At 45.6% G+C, this 25108-nt stretch overlaps 3 protein-coding genes and 1 pseudogene across 3 annotated transcripts; all 4 read left to right on the top strand.

Annotated features, from left to right (window-relative positions):
• The first annotated feature begins 979 nt into the window (after nucleotides 1-979).
• On the top strand, nucleotides 980-4381 carry LOC117835678 (putative disease resistance protein At1g50180). The gene is made up of 2 exons (XM_072290863.1): nucleotides 980-3225; nucleotides 3331-4381. Exons 1-2 carry the CDS (start codon nucleotides 1650-1652, stop codon nucleotides 4356-4358), a joined length of 2604 nt encoding a protein of 867 aa, XP_072146964.1. The 5' UTR covers nucleotides 980-1649; the 3' UTR covers nucleotides 4359-4381.
• Nucleotides 4382-9227: 4846 nt separating this feature from the next.
• LOC117835680 (putative disease resistance protein At1g50180) lies at nucleotides 9228-12214 on the top strand. Its single transcript, XM_034715023.2, has 2 exons — nucleotides 9228-10803; nucleotides 10909-12214. Exons 1-2 carry the CDS (start codon nucleotides 9228-9230, stop codon nucleotides 11946-11948), a joined length of 2616 nt encoding a protein of 871 aa, XP_034570914.1. The 3' UTR covers nucleotides 11949-12214.
• A 3297-nt stretch (nucleotides 12215-15511) lies between these two features.
• Nucleotides 15512-17880, top strand: LOC117835681 (putative disease resistance RPP13-like protein 3; annotated as a pseudogene).
• A 1828-nt stretch (nucleotides 17881-19708) lies between these two features.
• On the top strand, nucleotides 19709-22695 carry LOC117835682 (putative disease resistance protein At1g50180). The gene is made up of 2 exons (XM_034715024.2): nucleotides 19709-21284; nucleotides 21390-22695. Exons 1-2 carry the CDS (start codon nucleotides 19709-19711, stop codon nucleotides 22427-22429), a joined length of 2616 nt encoding a protein of 871 aa, XP_034570915.1. The 3' UTR covers nucleotides 22430-22695.
• The last annotated feature ends 2413 nt before the right edge of the window (nucleotides 22696-25108 follow it).

Here is a 25108-nt window from a genome sequence, read left to right on the forward strand (position 1 = left end):
TGCAGTACATGATTATCTGTTCCATATGGCCAACAATAATATACAAATTACTCCACATACAAATATATTAGCTTAATTAATTTGTGTCTAAATTATGATTATTAGAATGGAATTCAATTCCAAAGATCCAAATGGGACCTTAGGGCGCGTTTGGTTCGTTGCTGAGGCTAGCCTGGCTCGTACCTGGGAGCCAGGCTCTCGCTAGCCAGGCTCAACGAATGCATCATGAGTTTGTTTGGTTGCACGCATTAATCTGGTTAGATCGTGAATAGAAGTTGTTTGGTTGCTCGCACGAGAATATATTGCATGAGATAAAATACTATTACCAAGTATCATTATGATATTTATATTGTGTAAAATATTTTAATAGATCTTACATTACCTCATTAAATCTTAATCACTTTTAAAAAACACTAATCTCACTTAATATATGCTAATCACCTATTAAATATCATGATTAGCTAACAGCTGCCTGCATCCAGCGAGCCTGGCCGGCGAGAAACGGATTTCATTTTCGTTTCCCGGGAGCCAGGCTCACCGGTGCCTTTTGCATGCACCGAGCCAGGCTCTGGCCAACATGCGGGCAACCAATCAACGGCAACATGCATCGCTGGAGCCTGGACGAGCCTCATGCGACCAACCAAACGCGCCCAGTGAATTAGATGAGTAGCTCAGTCTGTAACTGGAAGACAATGATCGTGTCCATTTCGCAGGTGACAATTGGTTATTGGTAAAGCAGTAGGCTTCGACTGCTGGTTTGTCGTCACAAGCGCATGAGACACGAATGCAGCTTGCAACGCGTTTCTGGTGTGTTTGAGACTCTGAGTTATACCCATGAACTGTACTATGCCTGCCTGAACGAGATTTTTCAGCAACTTGTGCTTTTTAAAAATAACGATTGCAATCATTCGTATGTCCTATCTGGACAAAGTGGACACAAAATGTATAATTAATTAGTCGGTCTGGCCGGGCCACTGATGTGATGAGCCAAATCCATGGTCGTTGATTGGTATTTGTAGCCAAGCCGAAGGTGACAAAGCATAGCTAGTTGCATTTGCGTGAGCAATATCCCGCATGAATTATGCCTGCATGGATGAACTACCAGCTATCGAGACAATACTCCGACACCAGAGTTCTGTCCAAGACGAACTAGTTCCAATAGCGTTGCATCTGTGTGTCTCCTCCACAATACGTGACAACCAGATGATCCAATTCCCTGACCGCAAGCTGCCATTACATGCTTCAGCTTGCTGTGATCCCTGGCTCATTGTCCAATTTTCAAACTCCAGGAGGTGGCGGCGCACGCTGAAGGGACTCCCGGATGCCTGGAGACTGCGCCACCGACCGTTGCGGCGGATAGCCGGATACTGTGACTTACACAACTCCTTTCAGTCGTGATATTTTGCTTTGGCATATTCTTTCCGTGATGTCCATGGTGTTGCAATGGGCTATCTTTCTAGCGGACGTGCTTTGCTTTGCTTTGCTATCTTTGGCATATTCTTGCCGTGATGTCCCTGGTGTTTGAGCGAAGATCAAACCCCAAAGCAAACGTTTGCATTCCAAGATAAAACCACTCCTGCCACAACCACAACCGCATTCTGTCACCCCATTTCCAACCATCCATTCAGACTCCGATCGAGAGCAGAGAGATGGTCGAGCCTGCTATTTCTGCCGTCGCTGGGAGCATCAAGGACCTTGCTGTCCAGGAGACCACACTGCTGTGCGGAGTTATTGGTGAAGCCGGGTTCTTGAAAGATGAGCTGCAGCGGCTACAGGGCTTCCTCAAAGATGCCGACACCAAGCGGAGATCAGGGAATGCAAATGCCACTGTCTGCATTAGGCAGATCAGGGATGCCACATATGAAGCTGAGAATGTCCTCCAAGTTGTGGACTACATGGAAAAGAGAAACATGCTCAAGAAGGGATTTGTCGGTGCCATTTCAAGGTATGCTCGCTTGCCAAGCGATTTGATCACTCTCCATAAAGTTGGTAATGAAATTCAACGTATAAGGAGGAGGGTTAGGGAGATATTTGAAAGTGCAAGAGATTTGGAATTCCTTTATCGGGATAATACAGAGTTAGGCAATTTTCATGTTGATGATGAGTCCCTGCAAGATCACGGTCTTGTGCTCCAAAATTTTGAAGCTGTTACTGTTATCGGTTTTGACAATGAGCAAAAACAAATAGTTGAAAAATTAACTGAAAAGGATAACAAGCTTAGTGTAGTCTCCATTGTTGGCATGGGTGGAGCAGGAAAAACTACACTTGCTAGAAAAATCTGCACTTCAGATAAAATAAAACAATATTTCGACGCAATTGCTTGGGTTACTGTATCTCAAAAGTTTGAGGTTGTTGATTTATTGAAGGATATTATGAAACAAATCTTTGGGGGCAGAGATGATGGTAGACAAGTTGATAAAATGGAAGAGATAGATTTAAGAAACAAGATACAAGCCTTCCTTACAGAAAAAAGATATTTAGTTATGCTTGATGATGTGTGGACAACAAATACATGGAACCAAATAAATAGAATGGTCAAAGTATTTCCAGACGCAAATAATGGCAGTAGAGTAATGTTAACCACCCGGAAGATTGATGTTGCTAATCATATTGAAATGCCAACCTATGTTCACCAACTGAAGCTCTTGGATGGTGAAAAGAGTTGGGAACTTTTTAGTACGAAAGCTTTACCACCATATAGAAGGCCCTTGATACAGAACATTGATGAGTTTGAAGAGATAGGGAGAAAGTTTGCACGGAAATGTAAAGGACTACCACTTGCACTAGCTGTTTTGGGGGGCTATCTATCAAGGAATTTAAATCTAGAAAAATGGTCCGATATACTACAGGGTTGGGTGTCAACTGAAAATGGGCAGATGATGGGAGCCATACTAGCTCGAAGTTATAGTGACTTGCCAAATCATTATATAAAATCTTGTTTCCTCTATCTTGCTGTCTTCCCTGAGGATTACTCCATATCTGTATCGGATCTTATCAAATTATGGATAGCGGAAGGCTTCATTCCACCTATAACAAGTCACACACGGGAACAAACAGCACGTATGTACGTAAGTGATCTGGCTCAAAGATGTTTGGTTCAAGTGGTTAGTCGAAGCAAGGCCCACGAATGGATTGAAGAAATAAGGATTCATGATATTTTACGTGACTGGTGCGTTGAAGAAGCGAGATATGCTGGTCTTGTTGATGTCATCGACAACACTATAGGTCAGGTTTCCTCTCCACTCTTTGTGAATACAGTACTTTCACTTTGTAAGTACTTTGGAGCTTTTGGCCCTTACTTACACCTGCCATATACTCCGAAAATTGCAGGCCATGTTGGTGAATCTTCGTCCAATACCATGGTCTCCTATCGTTCATCTTTTCAAAACTTCTGTGATGGTAACATGTTCACAGCAACACCTAATCTCCGTACTCTGTTTGGCTTTGAACTTTCATCATTCTCCCTACCCAAGCTGAGATTCCTCAGAGTTCTCCATGTGGAAAAGTCGATCCTGATTGATTTTGGCAGGGTTATCAGTGGGTGCATTCACCTAAGATATCTCGGGTTGAGATGGTGTCAGCAGGCTACGCTACCTTCTTCAATTGGACAATTGCTTTACTTGCAAACTATAGACCTGAGATTCACGAGCTTGGAATCGGCAATACCAAACTCTTTATGGGACATCCCTACTCTAAGGCATGTTTTCCTTTATAACACATTGTTTTCAGCTCCGAGGAATTGTCCACAGAAAGAGCTCCAGTCCTTACATTTGCGTGCCCCACAGAAGAGGTGGTGCGGCGGATACATGGTGGCCTTTTTGGCCCAAACGACCCAACTAACTTCTCTCGTATTGTTTGCGGAGTCCATGCCCGCAGAGATGATTCATGTACTGGGAAACATGAATTTTCTAGTTGAGGTTACCCTTGGTGTGTTCACGTTGCTCGATAAGTTGCCTGATAGCCAGCTTCTCCCGCAAGGCCTACGGGTGCTTCGCTTATTAGCCGATACCATTAAAGAAGACCCGATGCCAATCCTGGAGAAGCTTCCCTGCCTGGTGGTGCTCGAGTTATGGTGGTATGAAGGCCGAACCATGTTCTGCTCTGCCAAAGGGTTCCCCCGGCTGCAAGAGTTGTACCTTTACCATTTCTCCATTGAGGAGTGGAGGTTGGAGGTGGAGGCGATGCCAAGGCTCTCACTCCTGGAGCTTTATCAATGCGGGAAAATGGAGAAGCTCCCGGAGGGGCTTCTACACCTGCCGGCCCTCAAGGAGCTTCGTCTGGTTGGCACGGACCTGAATCCTGAAGATGACATCACCTTGAAAAAGCTAGTTGGGAAAGGATGCAAGGTAGGAGATTGATTTTCCTTCCCTCTTGCCCTTAATTACCTTTGATATCGCCCTTAAACTTTCTCTCTGCTCCTGACTGCGAGTCAATTGGTTGCATAGATCATTTTATTACTTTCAACGAATTAGATGAGTAGCTCGATCCGTAACTAGCAGACACTTAATTGTGCGCATTTTGCAGGTGTCTCGTGATTAATGCAGTCTTCGACTGGTGCTTCGTCGTCGCATGCCGCACGGGCGCATGAGAGGAGAATGTAAATTGCAATGCATTTCTGTTGCTCTCTCTCTCCAGTATTTCTGGTGTATTTATGTTACACCTATCAACTGTATGTACTCTCTTTCCCGACATGAGATTTCATCAAGCAAACTTGTGCTTCTGAGAAGAACACGGTTGTGATCTTTTGTATTTCCTATCTGGACAGTGGCTTGGCTTGTACGTTTTATACAATGTGGAGAGGTTTGGCTGGCTTTCTCTTACTTATTGGCTTTCTCTTTCCAATAATCAAATTAAGGTTGGAGAAAAAAAATTCAGCGGCGCCACGTAATATGTTCGCACTATCTTTCGCCTGTTGCTCTGGCCGGCGCCCACTGGTACGCCGGCACACCGGCGGCGACGGTGGCGCTTCTGCAAGAAGCCGCCCACCCCCCCTGGAGTGAGGCAGCCGTGACTCCAGGACTCTCTCCAGCCTCATCTCATCCATGGCCGCCACCTCTTCCTCAGCAAGTTGCCAGTGGCGGATGCAGTAATTTGAGATTGGGCGTACATAAATGTTAGTGAACCAAGCAGTCGTAGTATACAAAAGATAATTCATGAAAACAATGGGTATGTAGTACGTTACAAATAGTTGCTTAATCCATTATCCATACAATATCTTGAAACTACAAACTAATAAATAAAAATTACAAATTAACTCGATGAGGCGGCTTTTGGAAACGAGAGATAATGCCTTCATCAGCAACACGTAGGAAAAAAATCCTTCTCAATAAATGTAACCAAGCAATCGTTCAAGTATTGTTCTCCCATGCTGTTTCTTGCCTTATTCTTCACAAAATTCATAGCTGAAAATGCCCTTTCAACACTTTCTGTTGCAACCCATAGCAGCAACACTAATTTTAGAAGGACAAATGAGTATCTAGAATGCATATCCGTTTCAACAAGAAAAACTGAAAGGTCCCCAATATTCTTCACTGTACTAAATCTTTCATCACTACGAACATCAATAATGAATCCACCAAGTTGAAAGGATAAAGGCCTCAAGTCTGTCATTGAGGAGTCTTTGGGATAAAATTTAGCAAGTTTTATCAAGTTCTCCTTGTCAAAAGCAGCAAATGAATCCTTGGGATTGAATGATGCATGCCTATTTGGCCAACAGCACTCGGCTCCCCTCGTGCCGACGAGGATTCGAGGAGTCGGCAAGACTCCAAACCCTAGCTTCAGTTGGAGGTAGAGGAAGAGAAAAATCGATTGGGAATCTCGATTTCGATCTGCGTGAGAACTCACGAAGAGCAACGAGAGGGAGAGAGAGCAGCAGAACCTGCTCTGGATGTGGCCCTTGGGGCGTGTGGGCCTGCCGGAGTGGCTGCGGGTGCTGTTTCGGCCTCTTGGGCCAGCCCAATACGGGAGGGGAGGGGGGGGGGGGATAGCAGGCTGTTTTGCTTGTTTGGGCTCCAATATGCACAGTTTGGCCTGTTACTTGTATACATATAGTATATACATACACATATCCTGGTATTTTTCTTGCAAAATTATTGGGCACCCAGGTCCATATGCTGTCCCCGCCCCTGACAGCGACAGCATGGCGAGCTCGCGGCCGCTGGCGGCCACGGTCATCGCCTCCAGGCCCCGGGCGCCCGCGAGCAGCACATAAGTATGTAACCGAGCTGGCTCAAAGAAGCTTAGTACAAATTGTTAGCATAAGCGAGGTGCATGGGTGGAGCGAACAAATAAGGATCCATGATATTTTACGTGATTGGTGCATAGAAGAAGCAAGATATGCTGGTTTTGTTGATGTCGTCGCCAACACTGCAGGTCAGGCTTCCCGCTTCCTCTCCATTCTCTCGTTCATTTTGGAAGTACTTCATAACTGTTGGCTCCTTAGTGACCCATCATGCACTCCAAAAAATTGCAGGTCATGTTGGCGAATACCATGGTATCCTATCGCTCTTCTTTGCAAAACTACCTTGATGGTATAGCATGTTTCCAGAAATGCCGAACCTCCAGGCTTTGGTTGGCTTTCAACTTTCATCATTCTATCTACCTAAGCTAAGGTATCTAAGAGTGCTCCATGTAGAAAACACGAGCCTGACGAATTTCTCTAGGGCAATCAGTGTGTGCATTCACTTAAGATATCTCATGCTCAGAAAGTGTGGGCAGGTCACGCTCCCTTCTTCAATTGGACAATTCCTTCACTTGCAAACTATAGACCTGAACAACACAGAATTGAATTCAGTGGTGCCAAACTCAATATGGGACACTACAACTCTAAGGCACGTTTACCTTGAAAGGGGATTTTCTGCACCGAGGAATCGACCACAAAAGCAGCTCCAGTCCTTGTACTTATCTGTCCCAGATGAGGACAGTAAGTATTTCCAGAGTAAGAACATGGTGGCCTTTTTTAGCCAAATGACCCAACCAACTACTCTCTCCTTGGATGTTGAAAACCTATACTACCCGCAAAGATGATTCATATACTAACAAACTAAGATGACCTTTCTGGTTGAGGTTTACCTTAATAAGTTGCCTGAGAGCCGACTCTTACCACAAGGCCTACGGGAGCTTCATTTGTTTGCTGATGCCATTAAAGAAGACCCCATGCCGATCCTGGAGAAACTTCCCTGCCTGGTATTGCTCGAGTCATCGGGGCCGAACCATGTTCTGCTCTGCTCAAGGGTTCAATTCCCTCGGCTGCTAGAGTTGGACCTGTATTACTTCAACAGTCAGGAGTGGAGAATGCCTACCGGGGCAATGCCAAGGCTCTCACGCCTGAAGCTTTATCGTTGCCGGAACATGAAGAAGCTCCCAGAGGGGCGCACCGGCCGTCCCTCGAGGTAGGTGACTGGTTTTCCTCCCGTCCTGACCTTAGTTATCTCTTTCCACCTATCAATCTTTAAACGGTTGGGCAAATGTAGGCTCCTGCTAGCATACATCATTTTATTACTTTTAATGAATTGGATGAGTAGCTTGATCCGTAACTGGAACACAATTTATCTTGTGCAAAACATAGTGCAGGCGTGACGTTCAGTGAATGTAATTAACTTTTGTGTCGCTCTCTTGAGTATTTCTCACCCGCCAGCAAGCCAATAGCAGTAGAAATGGTCTCTCTGCTGGCGGCCAGCAAGCCACTGCCAGCAGAAATGGTCTCTCTATTGACGGGTGGATACGATTTGTATTGATAGCCGATTAGAAGGCCCGCCAGCAATGATATTTTTAGAAAAAATAAAAGGCAATGATATTTTTAGGAAAAAAAAAAAATGGCTGTAGCCGCTCGTGCTGCCGCATCCGGCAACAGCGCCACTCGTGTTGCCTGGGCTGCACACGCTGCTCACTACAATTGCCCACGCTGACCCTGCACCTGTAGTCCGCCGGAAGGCCGCACCCGCCGCCCGAGGCTGCCCTGACGGTTGAACGCGCCACAGGCGATGCCCGAGCAGGCCGCCTGCGCCGGGCATGCCCGCGCTGACCCCTGCACTTGCTGTCCGCCTGCAGGCCGAGCGCCCCTGCTGGCCGGCCACACTGCCGGCACCCTCGGTGGCTGCGCCACCAGAACCGTTGACCGACCGCACCCCGTCAACTCTGCTGCCACCAACGTTGCCCTCAACTGGCCATGAAGCATAAACAAAACTATGAAGCAGATCAGCACAAGAGAAGGCGAGATCAACCCCAATCCCAGCACCAAACCAGAAGAACGATGGGGACAAAAACTAACCGGTGCCTCTGTTCGCAGATCCAGATCCAGCTGGTCCACGTCACCTGCACTGCCCGTAGCTACCCCGCAGCCCGCCGGCTGGCCACGCCACCCGCATCAGCCCCGACCTTCCGCCACTGCCTCTGCCCGTCCCCGCTCACCGGCCACCGACACTGGCCCGCAGACCTCTCGTGCAGCTCGCCGGCCGCCCGCATCGGCCACCGCTACCTTCGCCGCCGCTTGCTCAACGTGAAAGAGATAAGGGAGAGAGAAAGGTGAGAAGAGGAGAACACGTGAAAAAGATAAGGTGGAGGGAGATAAAGGGAGACTAGGAGAGGTACGGTTCTTTCGAGCTATTTTATTTTTGTTAGTGCTGTCGGGTGACATAAGCCCCCGCCAGCACAAATACATATGTGCTGGTGGCTTTGAACACGCTGGTCCTAGGAACCCTTATGCTGGCGGGTGGCAATAATGCAGCTTGCAACGTGTTTCTGGTGTGTTTGAGACTCTGAGTTATACCCATGAACTGTACTATGCCTGCCTGAACGAGATTTTTCAGCAACTTGTGCTTTTTAAAAAGAACGATTGCGATCATTCGTATGTCCTATCTGGACAAAGTGGACACAAAATGTATAATTAATTAGTCGGTCTGGCCGGGCCACTGCTGTGATGAGCCAAATCCATGGTCGTTGATTGGTATTTGTAGCCAAGCCGAAGGTGACCAAGCATAGCTAGTTGCATTTGCGTGAGCAATATCCGGCATGAATTATGCCTGCATGGATGAACTACCAGCTATCGAGACAATACTCCGACACCAGAGTTCTGTCCAAGACGAACTAGTTCCAATAGCGTTGCATCTGTGTGTCTCCTCCACAATACGTGACAACCAGATGATCCAATTCCCTGACCGCAAGCTGTCATTACATGCTTCAGCTTGCTGTGATCCCTGGCTCATTGTCCAATTTTCAAACTCCAGGAGATGGTCGAGCCTGCTATTTCTGCTGTCGCTGGGAGCATCAAGGATCTTGCTGTCCAGGAGACCACACTGCTGTGCGGAGTCATTGGTGAAGCCGGGTTCTTGAAAGATGAGCTGCAGCGTCTACATGGCTTCCTCAAAGATGCCGACACCAAGCGGAGATCAGGGAATTCAAATGCCACTATCTGCATTGGGCAAATCAGGGATGCCACATATGAAGCTGAGAATGTCCTCCAAGTTGTGGACTACATGAAGAAGAGAAACATGCTCAAGAAGGGATTTGTCGGTGCCATTTCAAGGTATGCTCGCTTACCAAGCGATTTGATCACTCTTCATAAAGTTGGTAATGAAATTCAACGTATAAGAAGGAGGGTTAGGGAGATATTTGAAAGTGCAAGAGATTTGGAATTCCTTTATCGGGGTAATACAGAGTTAGGCAATTTTCATGTTGATGATGAGTCCCTGCAAGATCACGGTCTTGTGCTCCAAAATTTTGAAGCTGTTACTGTTATCGGTTTTGACAATGAGCAAAAAGAAATAGTTGAAAAATTAACTGAAAAGGATAACAAGCTTAGTGTAGTCTCCATTGTTGGCATGGGTGGAGCAGGAAAAACTACACTTGCTAGAAAAATCTGCACTTCAGATAAAATAAAACAATATTTCGACGCAATTGCTTGGGTTACTGTATCTCAAAAGTTTGAGGTTGTTGATTTATTGAAGGATATTATGAAACAAATCTTTGGGGGCAGAGATGATGGTAGAGAAGTTGGTCAAATGGGAGAGATAGATTTGGGAAAGAAGATACAAGCCTTCTTTGCAGAAAAAAGATATTTAGTTGTGCTTGATGATGTGTGGACAGCAAATACATGGAACCAAATAAATACAATGGTCAAAGTATTTCCAGACGCAAATAATGGCAGTAGAGTAATGTTAACCACCCGTAAGATTGATGTCGCTTATCATATTACAATGCAAACCTATGTTCACGAACTGAAGCTCTTGGATGGTGAAAAGAGTTGGGAACTTTTTAGTATGAAAGCTTTACCACCATATAGAAGGTCCTTGATACAGAACATTGATGAGTTTGAAGAGATAGGGAGAAAGCTTGCACGGAAATGTAAAGGACTACCACTTGCACTAGCTGTTTTGGGGGGCTATCTATCGAGGAATTTAAATCTAGATGCATGGTCGGATATACTACAGGGTTGGACGTCAACTGAAAATGGGCAGATGATGGGAGCCATACTAGCTCGAAGTTATAGTGACTTGCCAAATCATTATATAAAATCTTGTTTCCTCTATCTTGCTGTCTTCCCTGAGGATTACTCCATATTTGTATCGGATCTTATCAAATTATGGATAGCGGAAGGCTTCATTCCACCTATAACAAGGCACACACGGGAACAAACAGCACGTATGTACGTAAGTGATCTGGCTCAAAGATGTTTGGTTCAAGTGGTTAGTCGAAGCAAGGCCCACGGATGGATTGAAGAAATAAGGATTCATGATATTTTACGTGACTGGTGTGTTGAAGAAGCGAGATATGCTGGTCTTGTTGATGTCATCGACAACACTATAGGTCAGGTTTCCTCTCCACTCTTTGTGAATACAGTACTTTCACTTTGTAAGTACTTTGTAGCTTTTGGCCCTTACTTACACCTGCCATATACTCCGAAAATTGCAGGCCATGTTGGTGAATCTTCGTCCAATACCATGGTCTCCTATCGTTCATCTTTTCAAAACTTCTGTGATGGTAACATGTTCACAGCAACACCTAATCTCCGAACTCTGTTTGGCTTTGAACTTTCATCATTCTCCCTACCCAAGCTGAGATTCCTCAGAGTTCTCCATGTGGAAAAGTCGATCCTAATTAATTTTGGCAGGGTTATCAGTGGGTGCATTCACCTAAGATATCTCGGGTTGAGAGGGTGTCAGCAGGCTACGCTACCTTCTTCAATTGGACAATTGCTTTACTTGCAAACTATAGACCTGAGAGAAACGAGCTTGGAATCAGCAATACCAAACTCTTTATGGGACATCCCTACTCTAAGGCATGTTTACCTTCATAGCACATTGTTTTCAGCTCCGAGGAATTGTCCACAGAAAGAGCTCCAGTCCTTACATTTGCATCTCCCATACGAGGGGAACAGTAAGTTATTGCGGCGTGGGTACATGGTGGCCTTTTTGGGCCAAATGACCCAACTAACTACTCTCGTATTGTCGGCGGAGTCCATGCCCCAAGAGATGATTCATTTACTGGCAAACATGAATGTTCTAGTTGAGGTTACCCTTGGTGTGTTCACGTTGCTCGATAAGTTGCCTGATAGCCAGCTTCTCCCGCAAGACCTACGGAGGCTTGATTTATTGGCCGATACCATTAAAGAAGACCCGATGCCAATCCTGGAGAAGCTTCCCTGCCTGGTGGTGGTCAAGTTATGGGGGTACCAAGGGCGAACCATGTTATGCTCTGCCAAAGGGTTCCCACGGCTGCAAGAGTTGATCCTTAGTTTTTCTTCCATTGACGAGTGGAGGTTGGAGGTCGAGACAATGCCAAAGCTCTCACGCCTGATGCTTTATAATTGTAACATGAAGAAGCTCCCGGAGGGGCTTCTGCACCTGCCGTCCCTCAAGGAGCTTGAGCTGCGGGGAATGGGCTCCCAGAATTATGAAGATGACGTCACTCGGAAGAAGCTGGATGGGAGAGGATGCAAGGTAGGTGATTGATTTTCCTCCCCTCTTGCCCATAATTACCCTTGTTCTGTATTGATCTTTATAAACAGCAATGGATATTGCCCTTCAACTTTCTCTCGCTCTTAGTGCCTTTGTTCTGGAATAAAATTATGGGTGCAAATGTTTTGTTGTAGGCACGTACGCATAGATCATTTCTTATCGTTCTTATATCGCTGGACTAGAGTAATTGGATCCCTAGCTAACAGCAAGACAATTTACTGTGCAATTTGCAGGTGACGGTTGCTGAATTCTGAAGATGACGTCACTTGGAAAGGGGTGGAAGGGAAAGGATGCAAGGTAGGTCACTGATTTCCCTCCCCTCTCGCCCTTAGTTGTCATTTTAATCTTTAAACAGCAGTGGATATCGCCCTTAAATTCTCTCTCTCTCTCTGCACACTTAGTGCCCTGTTTTGGAATAAATGATAATGGCTGCGGAGTGAAGTAGTGAACTGGTTGGGCAAATGTTTTGTTGCAGTACGCTCCTAGCATAGACCATTTTTATTACTTTCAACGAATTACTCCATCCATCCCACAAAGAGTGTCCCTTTATTTTTATCCTAAGTCAAACTATCTTATATTTAATCAAATTTATAAAAAAATAAATCAATACTTTTGATGTCTAGCAAGTTTCATTAGATTTATTATGAAATATATTTTCATAGCACACCTAGTTAGTATTATAAATATTGATACTCTTCATTGTAAACTTGATCAAAGTTAAAATAGTTTGATTTAGAACAAATCTAAAGGGATACTCTTTGCGGGACGGAGAGAGTAGATGAGTAGCTCGATCCTAACTAACTAGCAGACAATTAATTGTGTGCATTTTGCAGGTGTCTCGTCGTTAATGCTGTCTTTGACTGGTGCTTCGTCGTCGCATGCCGCACGCGCGCATGTGAGGAGAATGTAAATTGCAATGTATTTGTGTTGCTCTCTCTTCAGTATTTCTGGTGTGTTAATGTTACACCTATCAACTGTATGTACTCTGTTTCCTGACATGAGATTTCAGCAAGCAAACTTGTGCTTCTGAGAAGAACACGGTTGTGATCATCTGTATTTCCTATCTGGACAGTGGCTTGGCTTGTACGTTTTATAAGTGTGGAGAGGTTTGGTTGGCTTTCTCTTACTTATTGGCTTTCTCTTGCCAATAATCAAATTAAGGTTCTAGGGAGAAAAAAATTCAGCGGCGCCACGTAACATGCGCACTATCTTCCGCCTGCTGCTTTGGCCGGCGCCCACTGTTCACTTCTGCTTGTTGCAGCTGTTTGGCTGCAGCTGTACAGCCAACCAACAAGCAGCAACAGTACATTTTTTCGAACAGCCTCATCTCATCTGTGGCCGCCACCTCTTCCTCAACAAGTTGCCGATGGCGGACGCAGGAATTTAAGGTTGGTGTACATGAGCGAACCAAACAGTCGTAGCATATGTATGAAAACAAAGGGTATGTAGTACGTTACAAATAGTTGCTTAATCCATTATCCATACAATATCTTGAAACTACAAAATAATAAATAAAAATTACAAATTAACTCGACGAGGGGCTTTTGGAAACGAGATAATGCCTTCATCAGCAACATGTAGGAAAAAATTCATTCTCAATAAATTTAACCAAGCAATCATTCAAGTATTGTTCTCCCATGTTGTTTCTTACCTTATTCTTCACAAAATTCATAGCTGAAAATGCTCTTTCAACACTTTCTGTTGCCACCGATAGCAGCAACACTAATTTCAGAAGCTTGTAGACAAATGAGTGTCTAGAATGCATATCCGTTTCAATAAGTAAAACTGAAAGCTCCCCAGTATTCTTCAGCGTACTAAATCTTTCATCACTACGAACATCAATAATGAATCTACCAAGTTGAAAGGATAAATGCTTCAAGTAGAAGTTTTTGGATAAAATTTAGCAAGTTTTATCAAGTTCTCCTTGTCAAAAGCAGCAAATGAATCCTTAGGATTGAATGATGCATGCCTATTTGCCCAACAGCAAGCGGCGGCCAGCGCCCGGTGGCTCGGCTCCCCTCGTGCCGACGAGGATTCGAGGAATTGGCAAGACTCCAAATCCTTGCTTCAGTTGGATAAAGGGGAAGAGAAAAATCCATTGGGAATCTCGAGCCTGATTGGTTGCTGGCTAAAACTATTTTGGTAAAAAAATTGCCAATGTTTTGGTAGGATGAATGAAAGAAGTTGTCAAATTTTAGTAACAAACCAAATTTTGATAAAAAAAATTAGCTTGCCAAAACTATAGCATGCTAAAATTTTGGCAACAAAACCATTCAAGCTCCTCGATTTCGATCTGCGTGAGAACTCATCGAAGAGCAACGAGAGGGAGAGAGAGCAGCAGAACCTGCTCTGGCTGTTGCCCTTGGGGCGTGTGGGCCTGCCGGAGTGGCTGCGGGTGCTGTTTCGGCCTCTTGGGCCAGCCCAATACGGGAGGGAGGGGGAAATAGCAGGCTGTTTTGCTTGTTTGGGCTCCAATATGCACAGTTTGGCCTGTTACTTGTATACATGTATGTACACATATCCTGGTATTTTTCTTGCAAAATTATTGGGCACCCAGGTCCATATGCTGTGTCCGCCCCTGACAGCAAGGCGAGCTCGCGGCCGCTGGCGGCCACGGTCATCGTCTCCAGGCCCCGGGCGCCCGCGAGCAGCAGCGGCGCCAGGTGGTAGCACGCGGCGAATCCGACGAACGCCGCCTCGCGGAGGTGCGGCAGAGGGAGCCTTTCGTTCCTCCAGCTCGCCGGCTTGTGACGCGTCATTGCTCTTAAATGATCGCCAGCTCAACAGCGAAATCGTTCTCGCCGCGTCACGCGTCTCACTGCTCTTAAATGATCGTAATCCCTAAGTAATAAGTGAATGAAAGCTCCGGCATCTTCCCCCAAATAAAAAAAAAGAATGGCGCGGCGCACCTTTTCGACAAGCCGAACACGAGATCCGCCATTGAGCTCGTGCAGCTCCGGGCCGCTCGTAACGATGAACACCAGCTCTTCCTGCGACGACGCCTGGATGGATGGTGGCTGTACGTCCTGCCAGCGCTGTCGTGCATGCAGCGGTGCAGGTGCAGCCATGTTGAACTCTAATTAAATTCGAATTATACTAGAATTTAATCCAAAACATTTCCTCAAAAAACCCCAGAAACAAACAACCCTATAATCCTAACCTTTTGAACTCCCTTCAAATTTGAATAAATATAAACGCCTCTCAAAATACCAAATATCAAACTCCCCAAAATTGAATTCCGAAGAAATACTGTTGGCAGCAGGTGGAGAGAAAGTATTTCGAATTTGAACAAAGCCAAAAGTCTTTCAAATGAATATCAAGCCAATTCCTAAACCTAAACTTCAGGTTGGGCCGAATTCTTCAAGCCAGCCCACCACCTCTCTTCTCTTTCTTTCTTTTATTAATCTGGCCTATCTTTTTGGCCCGCTCGAGCTGAGCCGGCCTGCTCAATCTCCTAGCCCAACTCCATGTCCCCATGGCCCGCTAGCCCATCTAGGCCCAACTTGACCCATCCACCAGCCTGTTCTCCCCCAGCTCACCTCCTACGGTCCTACGGTTTGGGGTCCAGGTTCAGTTGATCCAGCAACCAGCATGACACAATTCATTGTAAGATGAGATGATCCTTTTGTACTGTTTGGTTTGCAGAGTCGGGTGGGCTGAGAAAATCCATGACCATGAGAGCGTGCGGTCGCTTGCGGTGTCGTCGAGGATGAACCCAAACACGCCATTAATTTGCGAGAGGACAATAATGCAGTGCAGGTTGCTCCAAGTTTAGGCCGCGGGACAAGCGCTGCAAGATGGGCTGGCAGCGACCAACTGCGAGCATGATTTCAGCCTCCTTGATTGACTTCCGCATGTCATTTATCGCATAGGAGGAGGAATGCAGATCTTGCAGGCCGCCAGTCCGCCCTTCCCTTCCACAGCCTCAACTGCATTCCATCGCCCATTTCTGACCAAGCCTTCAGACACTCTGAGAGCAGAGAGAGTGCGCAATGGTTGAGCCTAATGTTTCTGCCATGGTTGGGAGCATCAGCAACCTTGCTTTTCAGGAGACCAAACTGTTGTGTGGAGTCATTAGTGAAGCTGGGATGAGCTGCAGCGGCTGCAGAGCTTCCTCAAAGATGCCGACGTACACCAATCGGAGATCAGGGAACGAAAGTGCCGCTGTTTGGGTTAGACAGATCAGGGATGCAGCTGAAAATGTCGTCCAAGTTGTGGACTACATGGAGAAGCGAAACAGGCGCTCAAGAAGGGCTTTGTCGGTGCAGTTTCAAGATAAAGTTGGTAATGAAATTCAGCGTATAAGAAGGAAGCTTAGAGAGATATCTGAAAGTGCGCGCAAACCGTTTGAAGATTCTTGATTTGGGAAGCACTGAGCTAGAGAAGAGCCATGTCGGGGATATAATTAAAAAGCCCTTGATACATAACATTGACGAGTTTGAAAAACTAGGGAAAAAGCTTGCAAGGAAATGTAAGGGATTACCACTTGCACTAGCTGTTCTGGGGGCTATCTATCAAAAAATTTTAACTCTAGAAGCATGGTCAGATATACTACAGGACTAGGCATCAACTGAACATGGACACATGATGGGAAACATACTAGCTCCAAGTTACAATGACTTGCCAGATCATCATCTCAAGTCTTGCTTCCTCTATCTTGCTATCTTCCCTGAGGATTACTCCATATCCATATTGGATCCTATTGAATTACGGATAGCAGAAGGCTTCATTCCACGTACAACGAAGCACAAGTTGGAAAAAGTAGCACATAAGTACGTAACCGAGCTGGCTCAAAGAAGCTTAGTACAAATTGTTAGCATAAGCGAGGTGCATATGGGTGGAGCGAACAAATAAGGATCCATGATATTTTACGTGATTGGTGCATAGAAGAAGCAAGATATGCTTCCTCTCCATTCTCTGTACACGGTTCGTTCATTTTGGAAGTACTTCATAACTGTTGGCTCCTTAGTGACCTATCATGCACTCCAAAAAATTGCAGGTCATGTTGGCGAATACCATGGTATCCTATCGCTCTTCTTTGCAAGACTACCTTGATGGTATAGCATGTTCCCAGTAATGCCGAACCTCCAGGCTTTGATTGGCTTTGAACTTTCATCATTCTGTCTACCTAAGCTAAGGTATGTAAGAGTGCTCCATGTAGAAAACACGAGCCTGACGAATTTCTCTAGGGCAATCAGTGTGTGCATTCACTTAAGATATCTCATGCTCAGAAAGTGTGGGCAGGTCACGCTCCCTTCTTCAACTGGACAATTCCTTCACTTGCAAACTATAGACCTGAACAACATAGAATTGAATTCGGTGGTGCCAAACTCTATATGGGACACTACAACTCTAAGGCACGTTTACCTTGAAAGGGGATTTTCTGCACCGAGGAATCGACCACAAAAGCAGCTCCAGTCCTTGTACTTATCTGTCCCAGATGAGGACAGTAAGTATTTCCAGAGTAAGAACATGGTGGCCTTTTTAGCCAAATGACCCAACCAACTACTCTCTCCTTGGATGTTGAAAACCTATACTACCCGCAAAGATGATTCATATACTAACAAACTAAGATGACCTTTCTGGTTGAGGTTTACCTTAATAAGTTGCCTGAGAGCCGACTCTTACCACAAGGCCTACGGGAGCTTCATTTGTTTGCTGATGCCATTAAAGAAGACCCCATGCCGATCCTGGAGAAACTTCCCTGCCTGGTATTGCTCGAGTCATCGGGGCCGAACCATGTTCTGCTCTGCTCAAGGGTTCAATTCCCTCGGCTGCTAGAGTTGGACCTGTATTACTTCAACAGTCAGGAGTGGAGAATGCCTACCGGGGCAATGCCAAGGCTCTCACGCCTGAAGCTTTATCGTTGCCGGATCATGAAGAAGCTCCCAGAGGGGCGCACCTGCCGTCCCTCGAGGTAGGTGACTGGTTTTCCTCCCGTCCTGACCTTAGTTATCTCTTTCCACCTATCAATCTTTAAACGGTTGGGCAAATGTAGGCTCCTGCTAGCATACATCATTTTATTACTTTTAATGAATTGGATGAGTAGCTTGATCCGTAACTGGAACACAATTTATCTTGTGCAAAACATAGTGCAGGCGTGACGTTCAGTGAATGTAATTAACTTTTGTGTCGCTCTCTTGAGTATTTCTCACCCGCCAGCAAGCCAATAGCAGTAGAAATGGTCTCTCTGCTGGCGGCCAGCAAGCCACTGCCAGCAGAAATGGTCTCTCTATTGACGGGTGGATACGATTTGTATTGATAGCCGATTAGAAGGCCCGCCAGCAATGATATTTTTAGAAAAAATAAAAGGCAATGATATTTTTAGGAAAAATAAAAAAATGGCTGTAGCCGCTCGTGCTGCCGCATCCGGCAACAGCGCCACTCGTGTTGCCTGGGCTGCACACGCTGCTCACTACAATTGCCCACGCTGACCCTGCACCTGTAGTCCGCCGGAAGGCCGCACCCGCCGCCCGAGGCTGCCCTGACGGTTGAACGCGCCACAGGCGATGCCCGAGCAGGCCGCCTGCGCCGGGCATGCCCGCGCTGACCCCTGCACTTGCTGTCCGCCTGCAGGCCGAGCGCCCCTGCTGGCCGGCCACACTGCCGGCACCCTCGGTGGCTGCGCCACCAGAACCGTTGACCGACCGCACCCCGTCAACTCTGCTGCCACCAACGTTGCCCTCAACTGGCCATGAAGCATAAACAAAACTATGAAGCAGATCAGCACAAGAGAAGGCGAGATCAACCCCAATCCCAGCACCAAACCAGAAGAACGATGGGGACAAAAACTAACCGGTGCCTCTGTTCGCAGATCCAGATCCAGCTGGTCCACGTCACCTGCACTGCCCGTAGCTACCCCGCAGCCCGCCGGCTGGCCACGCCACCCGCATCAGCCCCGACCTTCCGCCACTGCCTCTGCCCGTCCCCGCTCACCGGCCACCGACACTGGCCCGCAGACCTCTCGTGCAGCTCGCCGGCCGCCCGCATCGGCCACCGCTACCTTCGCCGCCGCTTGCTCAACGTGAAAGAGATAAGGGAGAGAGAAAGGTGAGAAGAGGAGAACACGTGAAAAAGATAAGGTGGAGGGAGATAAAGGGAGACTAGGAGAGGTACGGTTCTTTCGAGCTATTTTATTTTTGTTAGTGCTGTCGGGTGACATAAGCCCCCGCCAGCACAAATACATATGTGCTGGTGGCTTTGAACACGCTGGTCCTAGGAACCCTTATGCTGGCGGGTGGCAATAATGCAGCTTGCAACGTGTTTCTGGTGTGTTTGAGACTCTGAGTTATACCCATGAACTGTACTATGCCTGCCTGAACGAGATTTTTCAGCAACTTGTGCTTTTTAAAAAGAACGATTGCGATCATTCGTATGTCCTATCTGGACAAAGTGGACACAAAATGTATAATTAATTAGTCGGTCTGGCCGGGCCACTGCTGTGATGAGCCAAATCCATGGTCGTTGATTGGTATTTGTAGCCAAGCCGAAGGTGACCAAGCATAGCTAGTTGCATTTGCGTGAGCAATATCCGGCATGAATTATGCCTGCATGGATGAACTACCAGCTATCGAGACAATACTCCGACACCAGAGTTCTGTCCAAGACGAACTAGTTCCAATAGCGTTGCATCTGTGTGTCTCCTCCACAATACGTGACAACCAGATGATCCAATTCCCTGACCGCAAGCTGTCATTACATGCTTCAGCTTGCTGTGATCCCTGGCTCATTGTCCAATTTTCAAACTCCAGGAGATGGTCGAGCCTGCTATTTCTGCTGTCGCTGGGAGCATCAAGGATCTTGCTGTCCAGGAGACCACACTGCTGTGCGGAGTCATTGGTGAAGCCGGGTTCTTGAAAGATGAGCTGCAGCGTCTACATGGCTTCCTCAAAGATGCCGACACCAAGCGGAGATCAGGGAATTCAAATGCCACTATCTGCATTGGGCAAATCAGGGATGCCACATATGAAGCTGAGAATGTCCTCCAAGTTGTGGACTACATGAAGAAGAGAAACATGCTCAAGAAGGGATTTGTCGGTGCCATTTCAAGGTATGCTCGCTTACCAAGCGATTTGATCACTCTTCATAAAGTTGGTAATGAAATTCAACGTATAAGAAGGAGGGTTAGGGAGATATTTGAAAGTGCAAGAGATTTGGAATTCCTTTATCGGGGTAATACAGAGTTAGGCAATTTTCATGTTGATGATGAGTCCCTGCAAGATCACGGTCTTGTGCTCCAAAATTTTGAAGCTGTTACTGTTATCGGTTTTGACAATGAGCAAAAAGAAATAGTTGAAAAATTAACTGAAAAGGATAACAAGCTTAGTGTAGTCTCCATTGTTGGCATGGGTGGAGCAGGAAAAACTACACTTGCTAGAAAAATCTGCACTTCAGATAAAATAAAACAATATTTCGACGCAATTGCTTGGGTTACTGTATCTCAAAAGTTTGAGGTTGTTGATTTATTGAAGGATATTATGAAACAAATCTTTGGGGGCAGAGATGATGGTAGAGAAGTTGGTCAAATGGGAGAGATAGATTTGGGAAAGAAGATACAAGCCTTCTTTGCAGAAAAAAGATATTTAGTTGTGCTTGATGATGTGTGGACAGCAAATACATGGAACCAAATAAATACAATGGTCAAAGTATTTCCAGACGCAAATAATGGCAGTAGAGTAATGTTAACCACCCGTAAGATTGATGTCGCTTATCATATTACAATGCAAACCTATGTTCACGAACTGAAGCTCTTGGATGGTGAAAAGAGTTGGGAACTTTTTAGTATGAAAGCTTTACCACCATATAGAAGGTCCTTGATACAGAACATTGATGAGTTTGAAGAGATAGGGAGAAAGCTTGCACGGAAATGTAAAGGACTACCACTTGCACTAGCTGTTTTGGGGGGCTATCTATCGAGGAATTTAAATCTAGATGCATGGTCGGATATACTACAGGGTTGGACGTCAACTGAAAATGGGCAGATGATGGGAGCCATACTAGCTCGAAGTTATAGTGACTTGCCAAATCATTATATAAAATCTTGTTTCCTCTATCTTGCTGTCTTCCCTGAGGATTACTCCATATTTGTATCGGATCTTATCAAATTATGGATAGCGGAAGGCTTCATTCCACCTATAACAAGGCACACACGGGAACAAACAGCACGTATGTACGTAAGTGATCTGGCTCAAAGATGTTTGGTTCAAGTGGTTAGTCGAAGCAAGGCCCACGGATGGATTGAAGAAATAAGGATTCATGATATTTTACGTGACTGGTGTGTTGAAGAAGCGAGATATGCTGGTCTTGTTGATGTCATCGACAACACTATAGGTCAGGTTTCCTCTCCACTCTTTGTGAATACAGTACTTTCACTTTGTAAGTACTTTGTAGCTTTTGGCCCTTACTTACACCTGCCATATACTCCGAAAATTGCAGGCCATGTTGGTGAATCTTCGTCCAATACCATGGTCTCCTATCGTTCATCTTTTCAAAACTTCTGTGATGGTAACATGTTCACAGCAACACCTAATCTCCGAACTCTGTTTGGCTTTGAACTTTCATCATTCTCCCTACCCAAGCTGAGATTCCTCAGAGTTCTCCATGTGGAAAAGTCGATCCTAATTAATTTTGGCAGGGTTATCAGTGGGTGCATTCACCTAAGATATCTCGGGTTGAGAGGGTGTCAGCAGGCTACGCTACCTTCTTCAATTGGACAATTGCTTTACTTGCAAACTATAGACCTGAGAGAAACGAGCTTGGAATCAGCAATACCAAACTCTTTATGGGACATCCCTACTCTAAGGCATGTTTACCTTCATAGCACATTGTTTTCAGCTCCGAGGAATTGTCCACAGAAAGAGCTCCAGTCCTTACATTTGCATCTCCCATACGAGGGGAACAGTAAGTTATTGCGGCGTGGGTACATGGTGGCCTTTTTGGGCCAAATGACCCAACTAACTACTCTCGTATTGTCGGCGGAGTCCATGCCCCAAGAGATGATTCATTTACTGGCAAACATGAATGTTCTAGTTGAGGTTACCCTTGGTGTGTTCACGTTGCTCGATAAGTTGCCTGATAGCCAGCTTCTCCCGCAAGACCTACGGAGGCTTGATTTATTGGCCGATACCATTAAAGAAGACCCGATGCCAATCCTGGAGAAGCTTCCCTGCCTGGTGGTGGTCAAGTTATGGGGGTACCAAGGGCGAACCATGTTATGCTCTGCCAAAGGGTTCCCACGGCTGCAAGAGTTGATCCTTAGTTTTTCTTCCATTGACGAGTGGAGGTTGGAGGTCGAGACAATGCCAAAGCTCTCACGCCTGATGCTTTATAATTGTAACATGAAGAAGCTCCCGGAGGGGCTTCTGCACCTGCCGTCCCTCAAGGAGCTTGAGCTGCGGGGAATGGGCTCCCAGAATTATGAAGATGACGTCACTCGGAAGAAGCTGGATGGGAGAGGATGCAAGGTAGGTGATTGATTTTCCTCCCCTCTTGCCCATAATTACCCTTGTTCTGTATTGATCTTTATAAACAGCAATGGATATTGCCCTTCAACTTTCTCTCGCTCTTAGTGCCTTTGTTCTGGAATAAAATTATGGGTGCAAATGTTTTGTTGTAGGCACGTACGCATAGATCATTTCTTATCGTTCTTATATCGCTGGACTAGAGTAATTGGATCCCTAGCTAACAGCAAGACAATTTACTGTGCAATTTGCAGGTGACGGTTGCTGAATTCTGAAGATGACGTCACTTGGAAAGGGGTGGAAGGGAAAGGATGCAAGGTAGGTCACTGATTTCCCTCCCCTCTCGCCCTTAGTTGTCATTTTAATCTTTAAACAGCAGTGGATATCGCCCTTAAATTCTCTCTCTCTCTCTGCACACTTAGTGCCCTGTTTTGGAATAAATGATAATGGCTGCGGAGTGAAGTAGTGAACTGGTTGGGCAAATGTTTTGTTGCAGTACGCTCCTAGCATAGACCATTTTTATTACTTTCAACGAATTACTCCATCCATCCCACAAAGAGTGTCCCTTTATTTTTATCCTAAGTCAAACTATCTTATATTTAATCAAATTTATAAAAAAATAAATCAATACTTTTGATGTCTAGCAAGTTTCATTAGATTTATTATGAAATATATTTTCATAGCACACCTAGTTAGTATTATAAATATTGATACTCTTCATTGTAAACTTGATCAAAGTTAAAATAGTTTGATTTAGAACAAATCTAAAGGGATACTCTTTGCGGGACGGAGAGAGTAGATGAGTAGCTCGATCCTAACTAACTAGCAGACAATTAATTGTGTGCATTTTGCAGGTGTCTCGTCGTTAATGCTGTCTTTGACTGGTGCTTCGTCGTCGCATGCCGCACGCGCGCATGTGAGGAGAATGTAAATTGCAATGTATTTGTGTTGCTCTCTCTTCAGTATTTCTGGTGTGTTAATGTTACACCTATCAACTGTATGTACTCTGTTTCCTGACATGAGATTTCAGCAAGCAAACTTGTGCTTCTGAGAAGAACACGGTTGTGATCATCTGTATTTCCTATCTGGACAGTGGCTTGGCTTGTACGTTTTATAAGTGTGGAGAGGTTTGGTTGGCTTTCTCTTACTTATTGGCTTTCTCTTGCCAATAATCAAATTAAGGTTCTAGGGAGAAAAAAATTCAGCGGCGCCACGTAACATGCGCACTATCTTCCGCCTGCTGCTTTGGCCGGCGCCCACTGTTCACTTCTGCTTGTTGCAGCTGTTTGGCTGCAGCTGTACAGCCAACCAACAAGCAGCAACAGTACATTTTTTCGAACAGCCTCATCTCATCTGTGGCCGCCACCTCTTCCTCAACAAGTTGCCGATGGCGGACGCAGGAATTTAAGGTTGGTGTACATGAGCGAACCAAACAGTCGTAGCATATGTATGAAAACAAAGGGTATGTAGTACGTTACAAATAGTTGCTTAATCCATTATCCATACAATATCTTGAAACTACAAAATAATAAATAAAAATTACAAATTAACTCGACGAGGGGCTTTTGGAAACGAGATAATGCCTTCATCAGCAACATGTAGGAAAAAATTCATTCTCAATAAATTTAACCAAGCAATCATTCAAGTATTGTTCTCCCATGTTGTTTCTTACCTTATTCTTCACAAAATTCATAGCTGAAAATGCTCTTTCAACACTTTCTGTTGCCACCGATAGCAGCAACACTAATTTCAGAAGCTTGTAGACAAATGAGTGTCTAGAATGCATATCCGTTTCAATAAGTAAAACTGAAAGCTCCCCAGTATTCTTCAGCGTACTAAATCTTTCATCACTACGAACATCAATAATGAATCTACCAAGTTGAAAGGATAAATGCTTCAAGTAGAAGTTTTTGGATAAAATTTAGCAAGTTTTATCAAGTTCTCCTTGTCAAAAGCAGCAAATGAATCCTTAGGATTGAATGATGCATGCCTATTTGCCCAACAGCAAGCGGCGGCCAGCGCCCGGTGGCTCGGCTCCCCTCGTGCCGACGAGGATTCGAGGAATTGGCAAGACTCCAAATCCTTGCTTCAGTTGGATAAAGGGGAAGAGAAAAATCCATTGGGAATCTCGAGCCTGATTGGTTGCTGGCTAAAACTATTTTGGTAAAAAAATTGCCAATGTTTTGGTAGGATGAATGAAAGAAGTTGTCAAATTTTAGTAACAAACCAAATTTTGATAAAAAAAATTAGCTTGCCAAAACTATAGCATGCTAAAATTTTGGCAACAAAACCATTCAAGCTCCTCGATTTCGATCTGCGTGAGAACTCATCGAAGAGCAACGAGAGGGAGAGAGAGCAGCAGAACCTGCTCTGGCTGTTGCCCTTGGGGCGTGTGGGCCTGCCGGAGTGGCTGCGGGTGCTGTTTCGGCCTCTTGGGCCAGCCCAATACGGGAGGGAGGGGGAAATAGCAGGCTGTTTTGCTTGTTTGGGCTCCAATATGCACAGTTTGGCCTGTTACTTGTATACATGTATGTACACATATCCTGGTATTTTTCTTGCAAAATTATTGGGCACCCAGGTCCATATGCTGTGTCCGCCCCTGACAGCAAGGCGAGCTCGCGGCCGCTGGCGGCCACGGTCATCGTCTCCAGGCCCCGGGCGCCCGCGAGCAGCAGCGGCGCCAGGTGGTAGCAC

This window comes from Setaria viridis, chromosome 9 (assembly GCF_005286985.2).
Source record: "Setaria viridis chromosome 9, Setaria_viridis_v4.0, whole genome shotgun sequence".
Taxonomy (NCBI): domain Eukaryota; kingdom Viridiplantae; phylum Streptophyta; class Magnoliopsida; order Poales; family Poaceae; genus Setaria; species Setaria viridis.

What these genes read in the sequence shown, in the direction of transcription:
- LOC117835680 (XM_034715023.2), top strand. Translation starts at nt 9,228, where the DNA reads ATGGTCGAGCCTGCTATTTCTGCTGTCGCTGGGAGCATCAAGGATCTT. An exon ending in TGTCATCGACAACACTATAG is followed by an intron (nt 10,804 to 10,908) that starts GTCAGGTTTCCT and finishes CGAAAATTGCAG; the next exon opens with GCCATGTTGGTGAATCTTCG.
- LOC117835678 (XM_072290863.1), top strand. Translation starts at nt 1,650, where the DNA reads ATGGTCGAGCCTGCTATTTCTGCCGTCGCTGGGAGCATCAAGGACCTT. An exon ending in TGTCATCGACAACACTATAG is followed by an intron (nt 3,226 to 3,330) that starts GTCAGGTTTCCT and finishes CGAAAATTGCAG; the next exon opens with GCCATGTTGGTGAATCTTCG.
- LOC117835682 (XM_034715024.2), top strand. Translation starts at nt 19,709, where the DNA reads ATGGTCGAGCCTGCTATTTCTGCTGTCGCTGGGAGCATCAAGGATCTT. An exon ending in TGTCATCGACAACACTATAG is followed by an intron (nt 21,285 to 21,389) that starts GTCAGGTTTCCT and finishes CGAAAATTGCAG; the next exon opens with GCCATGTTGGTGAATCTTCG.